The sequence below is a fragment of the Schistocerca nitens genome, chromosome 2, assembly GCF_023898315.1.
Source record: "Schistocerca nitens isolate TAMUIC-IGC-003100 chromosome 2, iqSchNite1.1, whole genome shotgun sequence".
Classification (NCBI taxonomy): Eukaryota; Metazoa; Arthropoda; class Insecta; order Orthoptera; family Acrididae; genus Schistocerca; species Schistocerca nitens.
Genome location: NC_064615.1, coordinates 247849369 through 247870475, shown reverse-complemented (window position 1 = coordinate 247870475; position 21107 = coordinate 247849369). Strand labels below are relative to the sequence as shown.

Genomic DNA, 21107 nt, shown 5'->3' with positions numbered 1-21107 from the left:
TTGTTATAAACTGCATTTGCTATGTACTGTAACGTTTACCTACGATTATTTGCACTTAGCAATTGAGGGCCTTTTTTGCGTTATATTACATGCAGTTTTGCAGACTTCATTATTCGATAAGTCACAAAGACAAGTAAACCTTTTTACATCTACATCTACATACATACTCCGCAATCCACCATACGGTGCGTGGCGGAGGGTACCTCGTACCACAACTAGCATCTTCTCTCCCTGTTCCACTCCCAAACAGAACGAGGTAAAAATGACTGCCTATATGCCTCTGTACGAGCCCTAATCTCTCTTATCTTATCTTTGTGGTCTTTCCGCGAAATGTAAGTTGGCGGCAGTAAAATTGTACTGCAGTCAGCCTCAGATGCTGGTTCTCTAAATTTCCTCAGTAGCGCTTCACGAAAAGAACGCCACCTTTCCTCCAGGGACTCCCACCCGAGTTACTGAAGCATCACTCGCGTGATGATCAAACCTACCAGTAACAAATCTAGCAGCCCGCCTCTGAATTGCTTCTATGTCCTCCCTCAATCCGGCCTGATAGGAATCCCAAACGCTCGAGCAGTACTCAAGAATAGGTCGTATTAGTGTTTTATAAGCGGTCTCCTTTACAGATGAACCCCATCTTCCCAAAATTCTACCAATGAACCGAAGACGACAATCCGCCTTCCCCATAACTGCCATTACATACTTGTTCCACTTCATATCGATCTGCAATGTTACGCCCAAATATTTAATCGACGTGACTGTGTCAAGCGCTACACTACTAATGGAGTATTCAAACATTACGGGATTCTTTTTCCTATTCATCTGCATTAATTTACATTTATCTATATTTAGAGTTAGCTGCCATTCTTTACTCCAATCACAAATCCTGTCCAAGTCATCTTGTATCCTCCTACAGTCACTCAACGACGACACCTTCCCGTACACCACAGCATCATCAGCAAACAGCCGCACATTGCTATCCACCCTATCCAAAAGATCATTTATGTAGATAGAAAACAACAGCGGACCTACCACACTTCCCTGGGGCACTCCAGGTGTTACCCTCACTTCCGATGAACACTCACCATCGAGGACAACTCATCTGTGTGACTTTGTTACTAATTTGTTGGAGTGTTGTGGAACCTTCGTTCTCATATCCTTTTACCTTACCCTGGTGCATAGCTGTGTAATAGTGGCAGGGAGAAATTGTCTTAGCGATTTACTGCCCCAAAAGCCGTATCACGAACTCACAAGCTCGGCCTACCGTAACAACGGCGGCAACTCGGCCTCTCCAGCAGTAGCGGCGAGGCCTTTACAAAACTGGCGACGAGGGTTAACAAAACCATCTCAAAAAGAGAAGCGGAAAGAGATAACGGCTTGCGTATGTACCTCAGTCCCTCGGAGTTCCGTGGTGTTGGCGTCCAGCGAGGTGACGCTGACGTAGGGCGGGATGTTGTAGGTGGCGGCCACCAGAGCGCAGCCGCGCAGGCCGCCCGCCGTGTGGTCGGGGAAGAGCCGAGGCACCTGCAGGCGCCCAGCAGAGCCCAGCGACCAGCTGGCGACCAGCTGGGGAGGCTGACCAGACCCGCGACCGCAGCGCCGCCCCGGGCCGAACGGCTGCCACGACCACGCGCTCGCCTGCCTGCACACCGCAGCGGATGCGAGATCTGTTATTTTCTCTCCACATAAACATCTACATGAGCACTCTGCAACTCACAATTATGTGCTTCCCACACCGTTCATACAACCACTTTTAACTATTTCACGCCTGCTCTAAACTCGAAAAGTGCATGGGGAAAGTGAACATCCAAATGTTTCCAGAAATAGCTGCGACCAGTCGCCTTTTGCGATCCTTCAATTTTTATTTACACTACTGGCCATTAAAATTGCTACACCAAGAAGAAATGCAGAGGATAAGCGGTTATTCATTGGACAAATATATAATACTAGAACTGGCATGTGATTACATTTTCACGCAATTTGGGTGCATAGATCCTGAGAAATCAGTATACAGAACAACCACCTCTGGACGTAATTACGGCCTTGATACACCTGGGCATTGAGTCAAACAGAGCTTGAATGGCGTGTACAGGTACAGCTGTCCACGCAGCTTCAACACGATACCACAGTTCATCAAGAGTAGTGACTGGCGTACTGTGACGAGCTAGTTGCTCGGCCACCATTGACCAGACGTTTTCAGTTGGTGAGAGATCTGGAGAATGTGGTGGCCACGGCAGCAGTCGAACATTTTCTGTATCCAGAAAGGCCCATACAGGACCTGCAACATGCGGCCGTGCATTATCCTGCTGAAATGTAGGGTTTCGCAGGGATCGAATGAAGGGTAGAGCCACGGGTCGTAACACATCTGAAATGTAACGTCCACTGTCCAAAGTGCCGTCAATCCGAACAAGAGGTGACCGTGACGTGTGACCAATGGCACCCCATACCATCACGCCGGGTGAAACGCCAGTATGACGATGACGAATACACGCTTCCAATGTGCGTTCACTGCGATGTCGCCAAACACGGATGCGACCATCAAGATGCTGTAAACGGAACCTGGATTCATCCGAAAAAATGACGTTTAGCCATTCGTGCACCCAGGTTCGTCGTTGAGTACACCATCGCAGGCGCTCCTGTCTGTGATGCAGCGTCAAGGGTAACCGCAGCCACGGTCTCCGAGCTGATATTCCTTGCTGCTGCAAACGTCGTCGAACTGTTCGTGCAGATGGTTGTTGTCTTGCAAACGTCCCCATCTGTTGACTCAGAGATCGAGACGTGGCTGCACGATCCGTTACAGCTTTGCGGATAAGATGCCTGTCATCTCGACTGCTAGTGATACGAGGCCGTTGGGATCCTGCACGGCGTTCCGTATTACCCTCCTGAACCCACCGATTCCATATTCTGCTAACAGTCATTGGATCTCGACCAACGCGAGCAGCAATGTCGCGATACGGTAAACCGCAATCGCGATAGGCTACAATTCGACCTTTATCAAAGTCGGAAACGTGATGGTACGCATTTCTCCTCTTTACACGAGGCATCACAACAACGTTTCACCAGGCAACGCCGGTCAACTGCTGTTTGTGTATAAGAAATCTGTTGGAAACTTTCCTCATGTCAGCACGTTGTAGGTGTCGCCACCGATGCCCAACCTTGTGTGAAAGCTCTGAAAAGGTAATCTTTTGCATATCACAGCATCTTCTTCCTGTCGGTTAAATTTCGCGTCTGTAGCACGTCGTTTTCGTGGTGTAGCAATTTTAATGGCCAGTAGTGTACCATGACCGATTCTGAATCGCCTACCAATTCATCATCACATAGTAGACATTTAATGAATGTCTGGAGTATTGTGGGGTCATGTACATAAGGCAAGATATAACAATGAAACAAGTAATCACTGAATGAGGCGAGAATTATTTAGATCGTGATATCGTCTTAAAGACATTATTAGCATCCGCTGGTTTATCTCTGGCGCACACATTACTCTGGAAAATACAGTGTGTGTTTTCCAGCATGGTAACGTTAAATTTATAACGCTACACAAACATTATTAGCATCCGCTGGTTTATCACTGGCGCACACATTACTCTGGAAAATACAGTGTGTGTTTTCCAGTATGGTAACGTTAAATCTATAACGCTACACAAACTTTGCCACAGGTAGCAACTTCCAGGTGCTTTATAGAATATGAATAAACCAAAGAGCGTGACTAAAGTTGTGTTCAAAGCATTTATTTTGGAACAGAGACTTTCTCTGCTCAGCACTCGCATGGTACATTGGTGAAAGTAAGTACATTTATCGATATAAATTGTATTCATTATTACAAAAGTAATGTGTGTTCAGATTGCAAATGAAATGAAGAAGACACTTCGTACGCCGCGATCGAAGTGTACATACCTTTAATGTTCCAGGATGATCTGTTTCAACAGTCTTACACTGTCATCATCTGATATTATGCAAATAGTTATAAAATTGGCATGTTATAAAACTGCTTTGTTGCATTACATCAAGTCACAGTATAAAAGGCTCTCCACAAGTATACATACATGTGTACCTTTCACATGACAAAACTGATTTAGCACTGCAAAAACAGACATAATGTCTGCAGGGATACCGCAATCACTTTTTTATGCAATGTTACTTATAATCCGTCTTGATTGCAAAATATTTATTCACATAACCGGTTTCGGTCAGATGTGACGCAGCATGTGAAATGTTGCTGAGTGTGGTCGGGTTACTCCTGTAACCGAAATTGCAGACCTGAAGATGGTTCTAGAGGAACCGAAACGGGTCATGTGAATAAACATTTTTCAATCTAGACGGATTATAAGTAATATTGCAAAACTGATTTATGCTGTTTATAAAGCCTATCAAACTAAAAGTTTATGATAATATTTCCTCTGCAGTTTTAGTATTGAAATTGTGTTCGACATATTTCTTTCTGATTAATAGACATTGATTATTGCTTATGTATTAAACATCAGTGTTTAGCATGTGGATTCATTTAATGAATTGTTGAGTTACGTGGGCATTTGGGACGAAGGTACACAAGGGGGGGGGGGGGGGGGGGGGAGCGACCTTGTGTGTGTCAGTGAGTGTGCAATACAAGAAAGAGATCGGTGAGTAGGTATGGCACCTAAATCTTTCCATGGCACCTCTGATTTGTCTTATTTGATAACGATGTTCATTTCTCTCTTTGTAGGAGGGAGACCACAAAACATTTTCGCATTGGAAGAAGACAGTTGGTGACTGAAATTTCGTGAAAAGATGTCGGCACAATGAAAACGCCTTTGTTTTAGTTATTGCCGTTCCAGTCGCTATCATATCCGTTGCACTCTCTCCCTTATTTCGCGATGACACAAAAGAAACTTATGAGTATAGACTGAAGCGGCAAGTGAAAATTTCTACCAAATCCGACAATCGAACCCGGGTCTCTTGCTTACTGGTCAGGTGCGGTAGCCACTTTTTTTCTTTTTTTTTAACTCATTTTGATCGATATACACTCCTGGAAATTGAAATAAGAACACCGTGAATTCATTGTCCCAGGGAGGGGAAACTTTATTGACACATTCCTGGGGTCAGATACATCACATGATCACACTGACAGAACCACAGGCACATAGACACAGGCAACAGAGCATGCACAATGTCGGCACTAGTACAGTGTATATCATCCTTTCGCAGCAATGCAGGCTGCTATTCTCCCATGGAGACGATCGTAGAGATGCTGGATGTAGTCCTGTGGAACGGCTTGCCATGCCATTTCCACCTGGCGCCTCAGTTGGACCAGCGTTCGTGCTGGACGTGCAGACCGCGTGAGACGACGCTTCATCCAGTCCCAAACATGCTCAATGGGGGACAGATCCGGAGATCTTGCTGGCCAGGGTAGTTGACTTACACCTTCTAGAGCACGTCGGGTGGCACGGGATACATGCGGACGTGCATTGTCCTGTTGGAACAGCAAGTTCCCTTGCCGGTCTAGGAATGGTAGAACGATGGGTTCGATGACGGTTTGGATGTACCGTGCACTATTCAGTGTCCCCTCGACGATCACCAGTGGTGTACGGCCAGTGTAGGAGATCGCTCCCCACACCATGATGCCGGGTGTTGGCCCTGTGTGCCTCGGTCGTATGCAGTCCTGATTGTGGCGCTCACCTGCACGGCGCCAAACACGCATACGACCATCATTGGCACCAAGGCAGAAGCGACTCTCATCGCTGAAGACGACACGTCTCCATTCGTCCCTCCATTCACGCCTGTCGCGACACCACTGGAGGCGGGCTGCACGATGTTGGGGCGTGAGCGGAAGACGGCCTAACGGTGTGCGGGACCGTAGCCCAGCTTCATGGAGACGGTTGCGAATGGTCCTCGCCGATACCCCAGGAGCAACAGTGTCCCTAATTTGCTGGGAAGTGGCGGTGCGGTCCCCTACGGCACTGCGTAGGATCCTACGGTCTTGGCGTGCATCCGTGCGTCGCTGCGGTCCGGTCCCAGGTCGACGGGCACGTGCACCTTCCGCCGACCACTGGCGACAACATCGATGTACTGTGGAGACCTCACGCCCCACGTGTTGAGCAATTCGGCGGTACGTCCACCCGGCCTCCCGCATGCCCACTATACGCCCTCGCTCAAAGTCCGTCAACTGCACATACGGTTCACGTCCACGCTGTCGCGGCATGCTACCAGTGTTAAAGACTGCGATGGAGCTCCGTATGCCACGGCAAACTGGCTGACACTGACGGCGGCGGTGCACAAATGCTGCGCAGCTAGCGCCATTCGACGGCCAACACCGCGGTTCCTGGTGTGTCCGCTGTGCCGTGCGTGTGATCATTGCTTGTACAGCCCTCTCGCAGTGTCCGGAGCAAGTATGGTGGGTCTGACACACCGGTGTCAATGTGTTCTTTTTTCCATTTCCAGGAGTGTAGTTCGTTGCATTTGTTCGATGTGAATTCCCATGACTCGGGTACAAGTTCAGTGTTGCGCCGTTGACTCAGTTTTTTATTAGAGAGGGCAGCTAACCCTTTGACCGAACACGCTGAGCTACCATGCCTGCGCCACTAAACCACCGTGGTACAGCGTTTAACCCGACTGCAGGGATTATCCTGGCAAGCATCCCTCCTCGATCAAAAGTCCCCTTTTGCCGAGGCGCTCCATGTTCTGGAATAGCACCTCAGCATCGAAAGTAAATGGGGGTTTCATCCTGAAACCCTTGTGCAAGTACTTACACAAATGAAATGACACAGTTTCAGGTACTTTTTGGTGTCATATGGATTTTATGTATGCAGACTGAAGTGGCGAGTGAAAATTTGTATCAAGGCTGGGATTCGACCTCGGGCATCCTGCTTATTAGGCAGGTGCGTTAGTCACTAAGTCACCTTGGCACAGCCGTTCAGACAACTGCACGGATTACCCTTGCATGCCTCCCTCCTCGGTCCAAATTCTCACTGCTGCCATAATCTATTTTAAATTCACACTTAAACACGAACAGAAACATTTCGTTTGTATATGAACCATGAGTCTGAGTTTCAGGTTGGATCCCCCATTCACTTTCGATGCTATTCCATAACATGGAAGGGGGGAATTTCAAATGGTTCAAATGGCTCTGAGCACTATGGGACTCAACATCTTAGGTCATAAGTCCCCTAGAACTTAGAACTACTTAAACCTAACTAACCTAAGGACATCACACACACCCATTCCCGAGGCAGGATTCGAACCTGCGACCGTAGCAGTCCCGCGGTTCCGGACTGCAGCGCCAGAACCGCTAGACCACCGCGGCCGGCAAGGGGGGAGGGGGGGGGGGATTTAAAGTAGACTGGGCTGGCAGTGAGAATTTGGATGGAGGAGGAGGGCGTGCCAGGCTAATCCGCGCACTTGTATGAACCGCTGTGCCAAGCTGTTAGAGGGGCTACCGTACCTGCCTACTAAGCAGGAGACCGGGTTCGATTCTCGGTCTTGGCAAAAATTTTCACTCGCCGCTTCAGTCTATATGCATAAAATGGTATGTGTATGAGACCAATAAAGTCTCAGAAATTGTGTCATTTCAATTTACAAAAGGAAATGCCCTTCTTTGAAATTTTTCGATCTCCTCAGATAATCCCATAAGGCAAGAATCACCCACCGCACAGAAATACTACAGAAGAGGACGGGCGATCATGTTGTAGGTAGTCTCTTTAGTAGAGTTGTGGCATGTTCTAAGAATTCTAACAATAAAATGCCGCCTCTCGTTCACGTTTGCTACGTGAACGTTTCAACTGTAGTTGTTCGTAATTGTAATTCCTAGGTATTTAGTTGAATCGGCAAGCTTTAAATTTGTATCATTTGCCCTGTAACCGAAATGAACTGAATTGTTTAACACTCTTGTGGACAACTTCATACTTTTTATTGTTCAGGATCAGTTACCACTTTTCGTATCATACAGGTACGTTGTGTAAGTCATTTCATAATTCATATTGACCAGTTTACTAGTAACTAGACAAGAAACGACAGCATCACCTGCAAACAACAGGGCTGCTCAGATTGTCTCCTAAATTGTTTACACGTGAGAGGCAGTCAAATGGAAACGAGACAGATTGGGAAAAAGTACAAGTAAGTAAACTGTTTATTATTTTAAAAGTAATCGTAGTAACAATTAATACATTTATCCCATCAAGACGGTCAGTGCCTCCATGGAAAAATGTTTGCTGTCTCCTATAGAGCCATGATTGCACCCAGGCGTGCACGTCTTCGTCCTAAGCAAATCGAAGGCCACGAATGTCTTTTTTCAGGCCCCCAAAAATGTGGCAACAGCATGGGGAGAGATCGGGACTGTGTAGAAGAAGTGTAAGGATTTCCCAGCGAAACTTCTGCAGCGTAGTCGAAACAACCTCTGTGAGCGGCTATTATCCTGCAACAGAATGATGCCGTCCGTCAACATTCCTGGGCTTTTGGACTTGATGGCACCATTCCACTTACCGCTGTGAGTTGATTGTGGAGCCGTGTCTCACAAAATCAATGAGCAGCGGGGTCTTGTATTCAAATAAAAAGATGATCGCGACTTTCCCGGAGATGGCGTGCATGTTGTTTCGAAGTCACTGCAGAAGTTTCGCTGAGAAGCCCTTACCCATCCTTCGTACAGTCCCGATCTCTCTCCATGCGATTTCCGTATTTTTAGTGCCCTGAAGAATAACATTCGTGGCCGTCGATTTGCGTCGGACAAAGAGGTGCACTCCTGGGTACAATCATGTTTCCACTGGCAACCACAAAAATTTTGCCACGCAGGCAGTGACCGTCTTACCTCAAAGTTGGGGAAATATATTAACACTTATAGCGATTACTTCTGAAATAATAAACAGTTCGATAAATTGCCTGTTGGCTTCTGTCTCGGGTTCTTCGGCCGACGTTCGTTTGATGATTTTTCTGACGTTTCGCCACCACGAGTGGCTGGTATTGTCAAAGCTCCACCCTCCACTGCTGGTGGTTGACTGAGGGTGAAGCTTTGACAATTCCAGCCACTCGTGGTGGCGAAACGCCAGAAAAATCATCAAACGAACATCGACCGAAGAACTCGAGACAGAAGCTAACAGCCAATTTGTCAACAAGTGGCCACGAAAGCCTTAACAATTTTGTAATAAACAGTTAACTTACTTTTTTCCATCTGTCTCGTTTTATTTGACTACCTCTTATAGATTACAAACAGCAGAGGACTTGCAATATGCATCACTTTCTCCTTGGGAATGCTACATATCACTTTTGTTTGACTCGATGAATTCGCGTCAATTACGACTAACCTTCACCTTTCTGACAAGAAACATAAATACAGTCGCACAGCTGAGACGATACTCCATAGGATCGCAGTTTCATTAGGAGAAGAGCATCCTGGTGAAAACGCCAAGAATGTGGGACAGAGTAACTAAGGAGCCTATCAAAATAAAGATGTTGGAGAAACTAATAAAGTAAGACGGATATTTTAGTTTAAAAAAGGCTTTAGGACTGGCACCTCGGCGGCCATGTCATCCACCAGAGCTGGGAAACACTGAGAGAATGTAGGTCTAGCGGCATGAAATCGCGGGCTCTGAAAAAGAATTGATCATCAAGGAGCATAACTGACGCCGGGAGTCGGACTCACCTATAAGTGCCCCCAGGGTCTAGGCAATGAACCAATGGTAGCACGACCTCGCCTGCAGCGCCTCGTAGGGGCTCATGACTATACTGGGTTGCACTTTAGACGACTGGGAAACCGTGGCCTGGTTAGATGAGACCCGATTTCAGTTGTTAAAATCCGGTGGTAGGGTTCAAGTGTGCAGCAGACCCCACAAAGCCGCGTACCCAAGTTGTCAACAAGGCACTGTGCAAGCTGGTGGTAGCTTCATAATAGTGTGGGCTGTGTTTACGTGGAATGGACTGGGTTCTCAGGTCCAAATGAAATTTTCACTATGCAGCGGAGTGTGCGCTGATATGAAACTTCCTGGCAGATTAAAACTTGTGCCGGAACGAGACTGGGACTCGAGATCATTGCCTTTCGCGGACAAGTAGAAATGGTTATGTTTGTCTGTCTGGAGACCGTTTGCAGTCATCATGGACTTCATGCTTCCAAAGAACGATGGAATTTTTATTGATGACAATAAGCAATGCCACATGGCCACAATTGTTCGTGAATAGTTCGAAGAGCAATTATGGACAATTCGAGCGAATTATTTGACCATACATCGAGCATTTATGGGACACAGTCGAGAGATCAGTTCGTGCACAAAATCCTGCGTTGGCAACATCTTCAGAGTTGAAAGTTCCTGGCAGATTAAAACTGTGTGCCCGACCGAGACTCGAACTCGGGACCTTTGCCTTTCGCGGGCAAGTGCTCTACCATCTGAGCTACCGAAACACGACTCACGCCCGGTACTCACAGCTTCACTTTTGCCAGTATCTCGTCTCCTACCTTCCAAACTTTACAGAAGCTCTCCTGCGAACCTAGAGCACTTGCCCGCGAAAGGCAAAGGTCTCGAGTTCGAGTCTCGGTCGGGCACACAGTTTTAATCTGCCAGGAAGTTTCATATCAGCGCACACTCCGCTGCAGAGTGAAAATCTCATTCTGGATCTTCAGAGTTATGGAGGACTATGGACGCAGCACGACTCAATATTTCTGCGGGGGAATTCCAACGACTTGTTGAGTCCATGCCGTGTCGAGTTGCTGGATTATGCCTGGCAAAAGGAGGTGCGACACGATATTAGGAGGTATCCCATGACTTTTGAAATCTCAGTGTATGCGGAGAAAAGAGCCCTTGCAACCATTTGCAGACAATTGACGCACATGAGACTGCCATTCGGCGTGAAATAAGCGTCATTCCACAGGATACGTTAGCACTTTTTATCTAAGACTTTCCGCGACGGCTTCAGTAGTGCATCCAAGCACGCGTGGGACATTGGTGGAAATTCTTTTGAACGTGTAGTGAGGTCTACTGATATGTTTTACTTACAGAGTGTAGTCCCCAGCCAATGGAGCAGCCACTGGGGGGGGGGGGGGGGGGGGAGGGGGAGGGGGGAGGAGGTGCGAAAACTAACCGGAAAGAAAAAATGGTTCAAATGGCTCTGAGCACTATGGGACTCAACTGCTGAGGTCATTAGTCCCCTAGAACTTAGAACTAGTTAAACCTAACTAACCTAAGGACATCACAAACATCCATGCCCGAGGCAGGATTCGAACCTGCGACCGTAGTGGTCTTGCGGTTCCAGACTGCAGCGCCTTTAACCGCACGGCCACTTCGGCCGGCCTAACCGGAAAGAAAGAGAGAACAAGAATGGTGATTTAAGAATCAACCGCGAAAGATACGAGTTCTAGTGCCTCCGTGTTCTTATCTTCGCCTGCTAGAAGTGGGCTTTCCCTCGGCTCATGACTGTAAACAGACACTTTGGTCACAGTGTCACTTCGTCCAAGTAACATGATATACAAAAGACTACTACCCTACAGGCGTCACATTGGTTACGTGTGATCAATGCGCTTGGTCCATTCAGCTGCCGGTTACACAGCCAGCTCGAGTTCAACAATACTCTTTTTGCTGCTAGTTCACTACGGCACTATAGTATCTCAAAGGTTGACGAGCGGTTGCTGAAGAAAACATGTTTTTTGACGAAATACTTCCGATTTTTGCCGATTTCAGCCAACTGAAGCCTGGAGTGAAACTGTTTAAGCTACGGTACTTGGAGGTTTTTGATAGAATAATAACTGAAATGGGAAACAGACCTCAAACATAAAACACCGTTTCATCTCACTTCAGTTTTCTGTCACGAGCACCTTAAATGAAAGCCAAATGTGGCAGAACTATTGATGCTGAGCTGGTTAACGAAAAAAAAAAAAAAGTGTGATTTCCTAAGAGACCAAACTGCTGAGGTCAGCGGTCCCTAGACTTACACTCCACTTAAACCAATTTATGCTAAGAAGAACACACATACCCATGCCCAAGGGAGGACTCGAACCTCCAGCGGGAGGGGCCGCGCAATCCGTTACATGGCGCCTCAAACCGCTCGACCATTCCGCGCGGCTAGTTAACGAAATAGCGGCTTTTAAACTGTAATAGAAAAAAGCTGATAAAGAACACTGACATTTGGATTTTATTTATTTATTTATGCAAAGTAGGGTTTATGAGATGCTTATCCAAACATAGAACTAGCTCTGATGATATTTGTGAAGAGTTCAATGACTACACCATGTTGTCAACGGAGTTTCAGCAAATTAAAGGTGATAAAAAAAAGATCGAGTGCAGGTGAAGCAGACTGACATGTTCAGCTACCTTCTCGGCAGAATACGACGCAGCCTCTGAATTTGACATCAGTGTCATAATCAGTTAGTTTGATTCACTCAAAGCAAGACAATGGAAAGTAAAATATAAAGAAAACAAAATTCTTGGACAGGAATGTTCTCTCATTATTTAATTATAGTCCAATTTATAATTTGTGCACTATCAATAATTTATGAGGAGCAAATGAAATCTGTTCTCTATTATACATCATATTAAAATCAGTGGTCAGTAGCTGCCATAAAAAATAAGAGATATATTTTGTTTTACTTTCAATTTTTTAGGGTTTATATAATTTATAATTTATTTACTACAGTGATATATTTAATTTGTTGTGTGCATTATTTTTCAACTACTTAGCTCATTTAAGTAACATTATTCAATAATGCACAACCTCGATGTGGTTCTAGTTACTTACTGTACAGAAACTGCCAAATTATGTAGGGAAGAGTGATGTACCTAGAAACACATGGTGTTTCATCGTCTTTTTTCAATGTAGTGACTAATTTTAGAATCACTAGAACCATTGCAAAGTAGAAAATGCCATAATCAATTTCTGACATTTCATACTGTTCTTGTTATGTACGTTTTGTGCAAAGTTTGTAAATATTCTGCATATTTAAGCGTCGTATAATATATGAAAGCTATTTGAAGGGTACTGTTAATTCTTCAGTTACTTAGTTTCATAGAGAGTAAAATTCAGTGTATTTTTGAAACTAGTTGCGTGACGTGTGGACGGTTAAGTCATATTTTGTTGGTCATCCACCATCTTGTACTTTGAAAGAGAAGAAGGTCTTCTACCATGGAACACGTGATATTTGCAAATGAAATAAGTTTCTTTCATGTCTTAACAGTTTTCATTGTCTCGAAAATGGAAATTTGTGTTAATTACCAATAGCTTCTATTTCAATTTTTTTTACTCTGTTTTCTGATAATACAGATCCGTAATTTGTTCCAGTTACTAATTATTATTTGATTATAGTAGATTAATAATGTAGCACATAAGCTGTTACATACAGTGACTTCATATTCAGGACAGTCACAGCCTGGATGTATCATTTTGAAAATAAAATGGCTTCATCTGTATTTTATTTGTAAACACGATCGGTTTCCCAGGATTATAGCTGCATCATCAGGAGCAATAAAATGAAGTTACGTTCTGATCAAAACAGAGAATGGGATGACCCAGTGTTCATAGTCAGCAATTTTTCGCTATGTAGTGGATGTCAATTATAAAATAGCACAAAACAACATAGAACGTTCCCGTGATGCCCTTCGGTTATACCACTACCTGGTGAGCTAACGGGTCTCCATAGTGGTCAAAAACAGGCCGTATATGATCATTTATAGGATTACTTAAAATTGATCAGCACCGGTGCCTCATCTACCATCGCAAGCACACGCACTGGATGTGTAAACACAGGCGGCATGTCTAGACGGATATGGGGATCCCGTTATCTCACAAGGTACTGCAGGGCACCTATCAAACGGGATAGTGTTTTCCAGGTAGTCCCTAATCCACAATAGCTGTTTGCACAGTCACAGACGGTGCAGCATGGCACAGAGAAGACGCCCATCAGGCTCTCTGCGGTGAACTGCCGTGGGAAGAATGGAAGCAGGGTTGCCCGATGGCGTAATGTGAATCCTTCTGTTGTTTTTCGTATTTGACGACAGTTTATAGAGGCTGAAACTATGTCCAGAAGAGCGGGGCTGGATCGATCACGTGTAACATCAGAAAGAGAAACCGTTATTTGGCCGTAAGGGCACGACGGTAATGACTTAGTACTGCAGAGCAATTGGCATCTGACTTCGCAGTTTCTACTGGAGTTGTTGCATCGAGGCAAACCGAGTGCAGAAGGCTTCGGCAGAGTGGCCTTTATTGTCGGAGACCTGCTGTGTGTGTACGTCTGCCGCGTCCTCACAGAAGGGAACGTCAAGAGTGGAGCTGTCTACATGACACCTGAACGGTCGAATATTGAGCCAATGTTCTTTTCACAGATGAGTCCCGATTTGGTCTGGACAGTGATTCTTGACGGATTCGCGTCTGGAAGGAACTTGGAACCGATTTCGGGACCCAACCGTTGTGAAAAGAGACTGATATTGAGAATGATCCCTAATGGTGTGGGCAGGTATTATGTTGACTAGTCGAACCCCTCTTCTTGAAATTGTACGGGGGAATCGGCAAGGTTCAGCTGACGTCAGGTATCATGTGGAGATCGTGGGACCTCATGTGTGGTTGTTGCGAGGTGCTGTGGGCCCGGGCTTCGTATTGCTGGACGATACTGCTCGATCTCAAGACAGCAGGCTTGGTTGATGTTTTCTTGGAAACGGAAGATATTGCACACATGGCGTCGCCTGCTCGCTCTTCCTATTTGAATCCCATAGAGAACGTCTGGGATGCACTAGGGTCACGGGTTGCATCAAGTGAGCATCCACAAACAACTCTCCAAAACTTGCGAGCAGTGCTGCAGGAAGAATGGGCGTTATTGCCTCAACATCAGACTGATGACATCATTCACAGCATGCCCCATCGTTCGTCAGGCATGTATTGGTGCCAGAGGTAGTTACACCCCACACTGAGCGCATTAACCAGTTGTCGGAATGAGTGTGTAAATCCGTTAAGTTGGGAAAAACGAAGAACATTTTTGTCTACCGTTATGCGTGTTGTAGTTGTTTACGTTCTGTATTCTTTATATTGTTTCTACTTCGCTATAACCTGATTATATTGTTCTGTGGCAAAATAAATGCAGCCTTGCAAAATTTCGGTTTGTTGCTTTAATTTTGTACTCCACTGTAGGGAAAGTTTATCACATTTACAAAAATACCTTACTTTGCTGGAATAATCTTTGTAATTTCAGAAAAAAGAGTGCAGCAAAAGTAAAGTGAATAGCATCATCTGAACTTGGAATAAGAAGAGGCTTGCTAATGGTACAAGTCTGAAAAGTTTTCAAAGACATGACACGCTGCTCTACTTGTATTTCATGGCTGTTTTACATTACTAATCGTACTGAGTACGTCTCTTTTGTTACACAGACGGAAAAATTGCAACACCAAAAATAATTAATGTAGAAATTTCGGGAAATCATTTTTCTATGTAACATATTTAAGTGATCAACAATACAAAATCACGGGTTAATGTAAGTGCGGAATAACACACTGCAGATGTGAAATGCTGGTACACAAAGAACCAGTGTGACCGCCAGAATGTTGAATGCAAGCATACAAACGTGAATGCATTGTAATGCACAGGTGCCGGATGTCAGTTTGTGGGATGGAGTTCAATGTCTGTCGCAGTTGGTCAGTCAATACAGGAACGGTTAACGCTGTTCGTGGGTGACGCTGGAATTGTCGTCTGATGATGTCATATATAAGCTCGACTTGAGACAGATCTGGCAATCGAGCAGGCCAAGGAAACATCTGAACCCTCTGTAGAGCATGTTGGCACAAAAGCAGTATGTGGCCGAGCGTTATCCAGTTGGAAAACATCCCCTGAAATGCTGTTCATGAATGCCAGCACAACAGCTCGAATCACCAGACTCACATACAAATTTGCTGTCTGGGTGAGTGGGATAACTGCGAGAGTGCTCATGCTGTCGTAAGAAATCGCGTCCCACACCATAACTCACGGTGTAATTCCAGTGTATTTAGCTCGCAGTGACTTTGGGTGCAGGCCCTCTATTTGTCTCCTTCTAACCAACACGCGACCAACACAACAGCAGACCTCCACCCTGCCCCCATAATGTTTGTTTTTCTTTATTGTTATTTCACTCCTGAAAATGGGGCAAGCTAGCAGCGGCACAATACACCGCTCTTCAGCCAAGAGAGTTACAGAAAAAAAAAACATAGTCAAATGAGAAAAGAACACATAACATAGAATGTATAAAGTTATGATTAAACAAGAACAAAATAGATGAGTGTAAATGGTAGATTTAAAAACAACATAGACGAGAGCCACACACACATGTGGAGAATGAACACTGTGAGTCGACACGAAAACAAAGAATACCCCACAGTGGGAACACAATGATGCTGGCGGCACTGTTGGTGCTGGAGGAACGTAGCACTGCACACGACACCGAAGAAACACTGACACCACAACAAAAACGTTAAAAATCACCGCACCGAAGGTGACCTAACACCGGGTGAAGGGAGGAGGGGGGAGGAAGGAAAGGGGGTGAGAGATGGTAGGGGAAACCAAGAGTGGGGTAGTAGAGGGGAGAAGGAAAATAGCCCGAAGCCTGGGGGGGGGGGGGTGAAAAGGAGAAAGAAGGTGTGTTTTCGACAGAGAAAAAGGAGGAAGAAGGGAAGGGGGAGAGGGAGGGAGAGAGGGAGCCCTGAGGAGGGGGAGGGAAGAAGGAGGGATTAGATCTGGTAGGAGAGGTAGATGGAAGGCACGAGGCCCCCTTTATGAGCTCTCGTTTGACACCACTGAAGTCGCAAATGGCGGTGGTTTGGGATCAGAGGAATGCACGCTGCTTGTGTCTGGCTTGGAGCTGTCCTTGAAGAAACTGATTTGTAACAGTTCGTTGTGTCACTGTGGTGCTGGTCAAATTACTGCTACAGATGCAGTACGATGGGCCAAAGACTTATGCCAAACACCATGGTCTTCCCTCTCGATAGTTCCACGTGGCCATCCGGAGCTTTTTCTTGATGCCGTACCTTCCCGTGAACACCACTGCCAACAATAGTGTACAGTGGCTACATTCCTGCTAAGTAATTGCATATACCGAAAAAGGAACATCCAGCTTCTCGTAGCCCTATTACACGACCTTGTTCAAACTCAAGGAGGTGTTGTTGGTAATGGCGTCTTTGTCGCCTTAATGGCATTTTTGACTAACATTAAGTCAAAACGTCCAATCTCAAAGGAACTAACGCTTACAGCGTGTATTTAAAGCAAACTGATATCCATCCTCTTGTGCGACTGGCGCGAAATTCGAATAGACATCATCTTTCAGAGGTAGAAACATACCTTCCTACTTCTGTTTATGTCGCACACTCCTTTTTGGTGTTGCGATTGTTTTCTGCCAGTGTATTTGAAGCTGCTAGGTACAACGTGTACCAGTTTGTATAACTCGAGACAGCCCTACTCACCATCCTGCAAAAGTGACGACGGTGGTGCGAGCGGCGACATGGTGGTGCAGGCCAGCGAGGAAGTTGGAGGCGTGGCCGCGCTGCGTGGCCGCGGCGCCCTGTGGCGCCAGCAGCAGCAGAACCAGCAGCCGCGGGGGCGGGCGTTCCGGCCGCAGGCACGGCCCGCCGCCCCCAACTGCCGCCCCCGGCTGCGCCTCTGTGCGCAACAGGATGCACGCCCCAGGGGGCGGCCAGCGGCCATCCGCAGCTCTGCGGGCGGTCAAAGCCATCAGTCCCAGGGCAGGGAGGGGACGATGTCAGTGATGAACCAAGATGCCATTACGAGGGGAGACATAAAGTTACAGAGTTCTACCTTCTGGTAGGACCAAAATTCGACCGACAAATATTCGGAGATAGTAGTACAGACCAAAACAACAAAAAGTGTCCAGTAAGCATGGGCTCCAAAATGCGTACCTTAACAGCTGTGAGCAATTGTTTAGTAGGGGAGATGAACAGGTGCTCATAACTCTTAAATTATCCATATTATAGCCCATACTTGCTTGTCAGACTCTCTTGTTTTGGTCTCTTGTTTCTGGAGTTCTGCTTCACCTTGTATACAATATTACTAACCCGATTCACAGCTCATGGCTCATTTTTCTTGGTTCAAAGACCCAGTAGCAGGTTGCCTAACTCACGGTTTTCAGGGGCAGCAAAAATTTAATTTCCATTATTTCAAATATTTTTTTTAAATTTAAAACGCTGTCATGACCCATTCATTAAGAGACACAGCAGCAGTAGGTGCCTCTCTTCACAACATTTCAGCTGCGATAGATCAAGTACAGCGAAATCGTTTCTGGAGGATAGCCAGCCCACGAGTAGGCAGTCTTCGGTAGGATTCAAGCTTGTCTGGCGCATTTAGGAAATCGCTTGTTTGATTTGAGCCGTACTGAACTTGACAATCACGAGAGACTGAAAGTAAAGCAGTTGAGTGGGTGATCAGGCAACAGACTTGCAGGTTAGGGTGGCATCTGTGAGGATGTAGGCTTAGGGCAGGAAATTTTAAGCCACAATCAATTAATTGCCTCCCGACCGGTATTTCAGAACTGTCTGTTAGTAGTTTAAAACAAGTGCAGCATGTCTTGTGGCTGCTTGTGCGGTTTGAGTCTCATGCTGATGCCTTATGCAGGCATATTGCCTGTCCTTGCTTTATCCTTCAGCTAAGGAGACATTGCTTACTTTGGTTTCAGAAACTTTGAGACATCAGGATTCCATAGGGCAGCTCAGGGCTCTTATTATAGGTAGAAAGTTGGCGTGTATGCAATAAACTTGAGCGGAAGTATTATTGGCAGGTTCAGGCATCGTCAGAGGCATTGAGCCAATACGTGGAGCGAATGTGTACAGTCGTCCTAGCCCTTTGTATGTCCTGTACCGAGTCTGATAGCATTTCTAACATCTTAGAGGGCATGAGCCCCAAGGATGGATTACGCTTAGTGTTTGCTCGCCGACCCACCGACTTTGATGAATTACAAGAACTTGTAGATTCTATTGAGGCCCTCACTTTCGCTGATGAGCAGTATAGGATATATGTAAGTTCAGCACCAGTGTCTTCAGTTTCCATGGGAGACAAACCATTTCTCAAATACGATTCACTCGCACACAGGCGTTGTTTTTGTTGTGGCGCTCACGACCGTTTCGTAAGCGAGTGTCCGACTGCGCAGTAGCCGAGGCCAATCAGCTGTCGCCGGATGGGGCGGGGGGGGGGGGGGGAGAGGGTTTGTACGTGTCAGAGGTCAACCCCTTGATGTGCACATATCCCACAGACAGGAACCATTATTGGACTCCGGTAGTTCCATCTCGTTACTTGACCATAAGTGGTATTTGGAGTTCGGCATTTGTGTAAATTATCTCCTGTGTCTCCCTGCCCTCCGAGGTGTCGTGTGGCCAATGGGCAGGAGTTGCCTCTGGTTGGGGAGCTGCGCAGTAGCTTGTATATTTGCAATTTTCCCTGGCTGGTTACTCTCCTAGTTGTAAAGAAACTAACAGTAAATTTGTTGCTCGGCCGTGATTTTATCAAAGAATCTGGTTGGTCCTTGATTTTGCTAGTCGTCCCTTTTTCTTTAAATTTTCGCCAGGTGAGAAGATAGCTCTCTGTTCTTGTCACCGTCTGAGCGTGATTAATTCTGTATAAGTTGCGAGACTGGATAATTTGACATAGCTCATCTTCAGTCAGGAATGGCCACGCATTTGTTGTGTCTGTTGTGGAAGTTCCCTGATGTTTTGACTAATCGCTCTTGGAGTGACTAGTGTGATCCAATATGGTATACGTCTGATTGGTGGTGTCCCTTTTCGGGAGTCTCCGTATCGACTTTCGCCCCCTAGAATGAAAATATTGAGGCATAAGCTGGCTAATATGTTGCAGGATGGGGTGATCATGCCTTCTACTTCTCTTTGTCGATTTTTCTTGTCCCCAAGGCTCAGGGTCGGAACTATACGCCTGTCGTGGATTACAGGCTGCTGAACAAAAAGGTCGTTTTAGACTCATCCCCCCTGCCCGATCTCCACAACTGTTTCAAGTGGTTCTCTAGGGGTAAATGGTTCACTGTGCTTGACTTGATCAAGCCCATTATCAAATCTTCTCATCGAAAAATTTAAGCAAGTCACGGCGTTTTGCACCGCCTGGAATCTCTGAGTTCAATAGGGTGCTGTTTGGGTTGGCCACTGGAACTGCTGTTCTTTCTCGTTTGTTGGATCATATCTTGGGGTACTTGAAATTCGTCTGTGTACTTAATTACCTGGATGACAAGGTCATTTGTAGTGTTTCCTCTGAGGGACACCTTTCCCATCTTAGGATGGTATGAGTATTGACCAAGAGCCAATGAGGGACTTGAAGAGCTTCCCCCAACCTAGAACTAGGAAGGAGGTAGATAGGTTTATTGGAATGGCCAACTATTTCCATAGGTTCGTTCCCAGTTTTGTTCAGCTTGTTGCCCCTCTTCATAATCTGTGTACAAAGGGAGAAAATTTGGTATTGGGTGAAATCCAACAATGTGCCTTTAAAGCTATTAAGACCGCCATCACGAACGCTCCAGTATTGGCTGTACCCAACTTTGGTAAGAGATATGTTGTACAGACCAATGCGTCCAATGCAGGGATTGCTGCGTTTCTGCTCCCGAGGGATCAAGGTCAAAGGTGCCCTTTAGCTTTTGTATCAAGGAGGCTGTCTGCCCCCCGACTTGAATTATTCTGTGTATGAATGTGAGGCGTTGGCCATTCTGTTCGCTCTAGAACGATTCCAGTTCTATTTAGAACATAGGGAGTTAGAATTAGAGACCGGTAATCAGGTGCTAAGTTGGGTCCTGGCCAGACTCAGGAAAACTGCTAGAATCATGAGATGGGCTGTCTGGATTTTGGCGTTGCATTTTAAGGTGAGCCATATTGAAGGTTCTGACAATCAGGCAGCCAATGCGCTAATCCCCCTGATTTAGCAGGAAGATACCATTGAGGAAGATCAAGTTGTGGCTCCAATGATCATGCTCCTACTGTCCTGAACAAAGTGCCTCAATTATTTGCCCATCTTAAAAATAAGCATGATCAGGACATTGTGGGGACTGATTATGAGGCAATTGTTGTCCAGGAAGGGGGTTTCCAGATTTTTACTGAAGAATGTTATATTGTGTACATAAGTGGACAAATCTGGGGAATTCAGGATTTCCTTGCCTCTTGAGTTAGTCCCCTATATCTTTCATTACTTCCACCATTCATTGGTCAGTGGGC

General features: G+C 45.9%; 1 protein-coding gene across 1 annotated transcript in view; it reads right to left on the bottom strand.

Moving 5' to 3' along the window:
• LOC126234953 (glutamate receptor 2) overlaps nucleotides 1-17623 on the bottom strand; it is a 129958-nt gene extending 112335 nt beyond the window's left edge. Inside the window, exons 1-2 of the mRNA XM_049943692.1 lie at nucleotides 17355-17623; nucleotides 1384-1636 (exon numbers count right to left, since the gene is read on the bottom strand). Coding sequence (XP_049799649.1) covers nucleotides 1384-1636; nucleotides 17355-17623 — 522 coding nt within the window. The remainder of the gene's footprint in view (nucleotides 1-1383; nucleotides 1637-17354) is intronic.
• Nucleotides 17624-21107: the final 3484 nt, after the last annotated feature.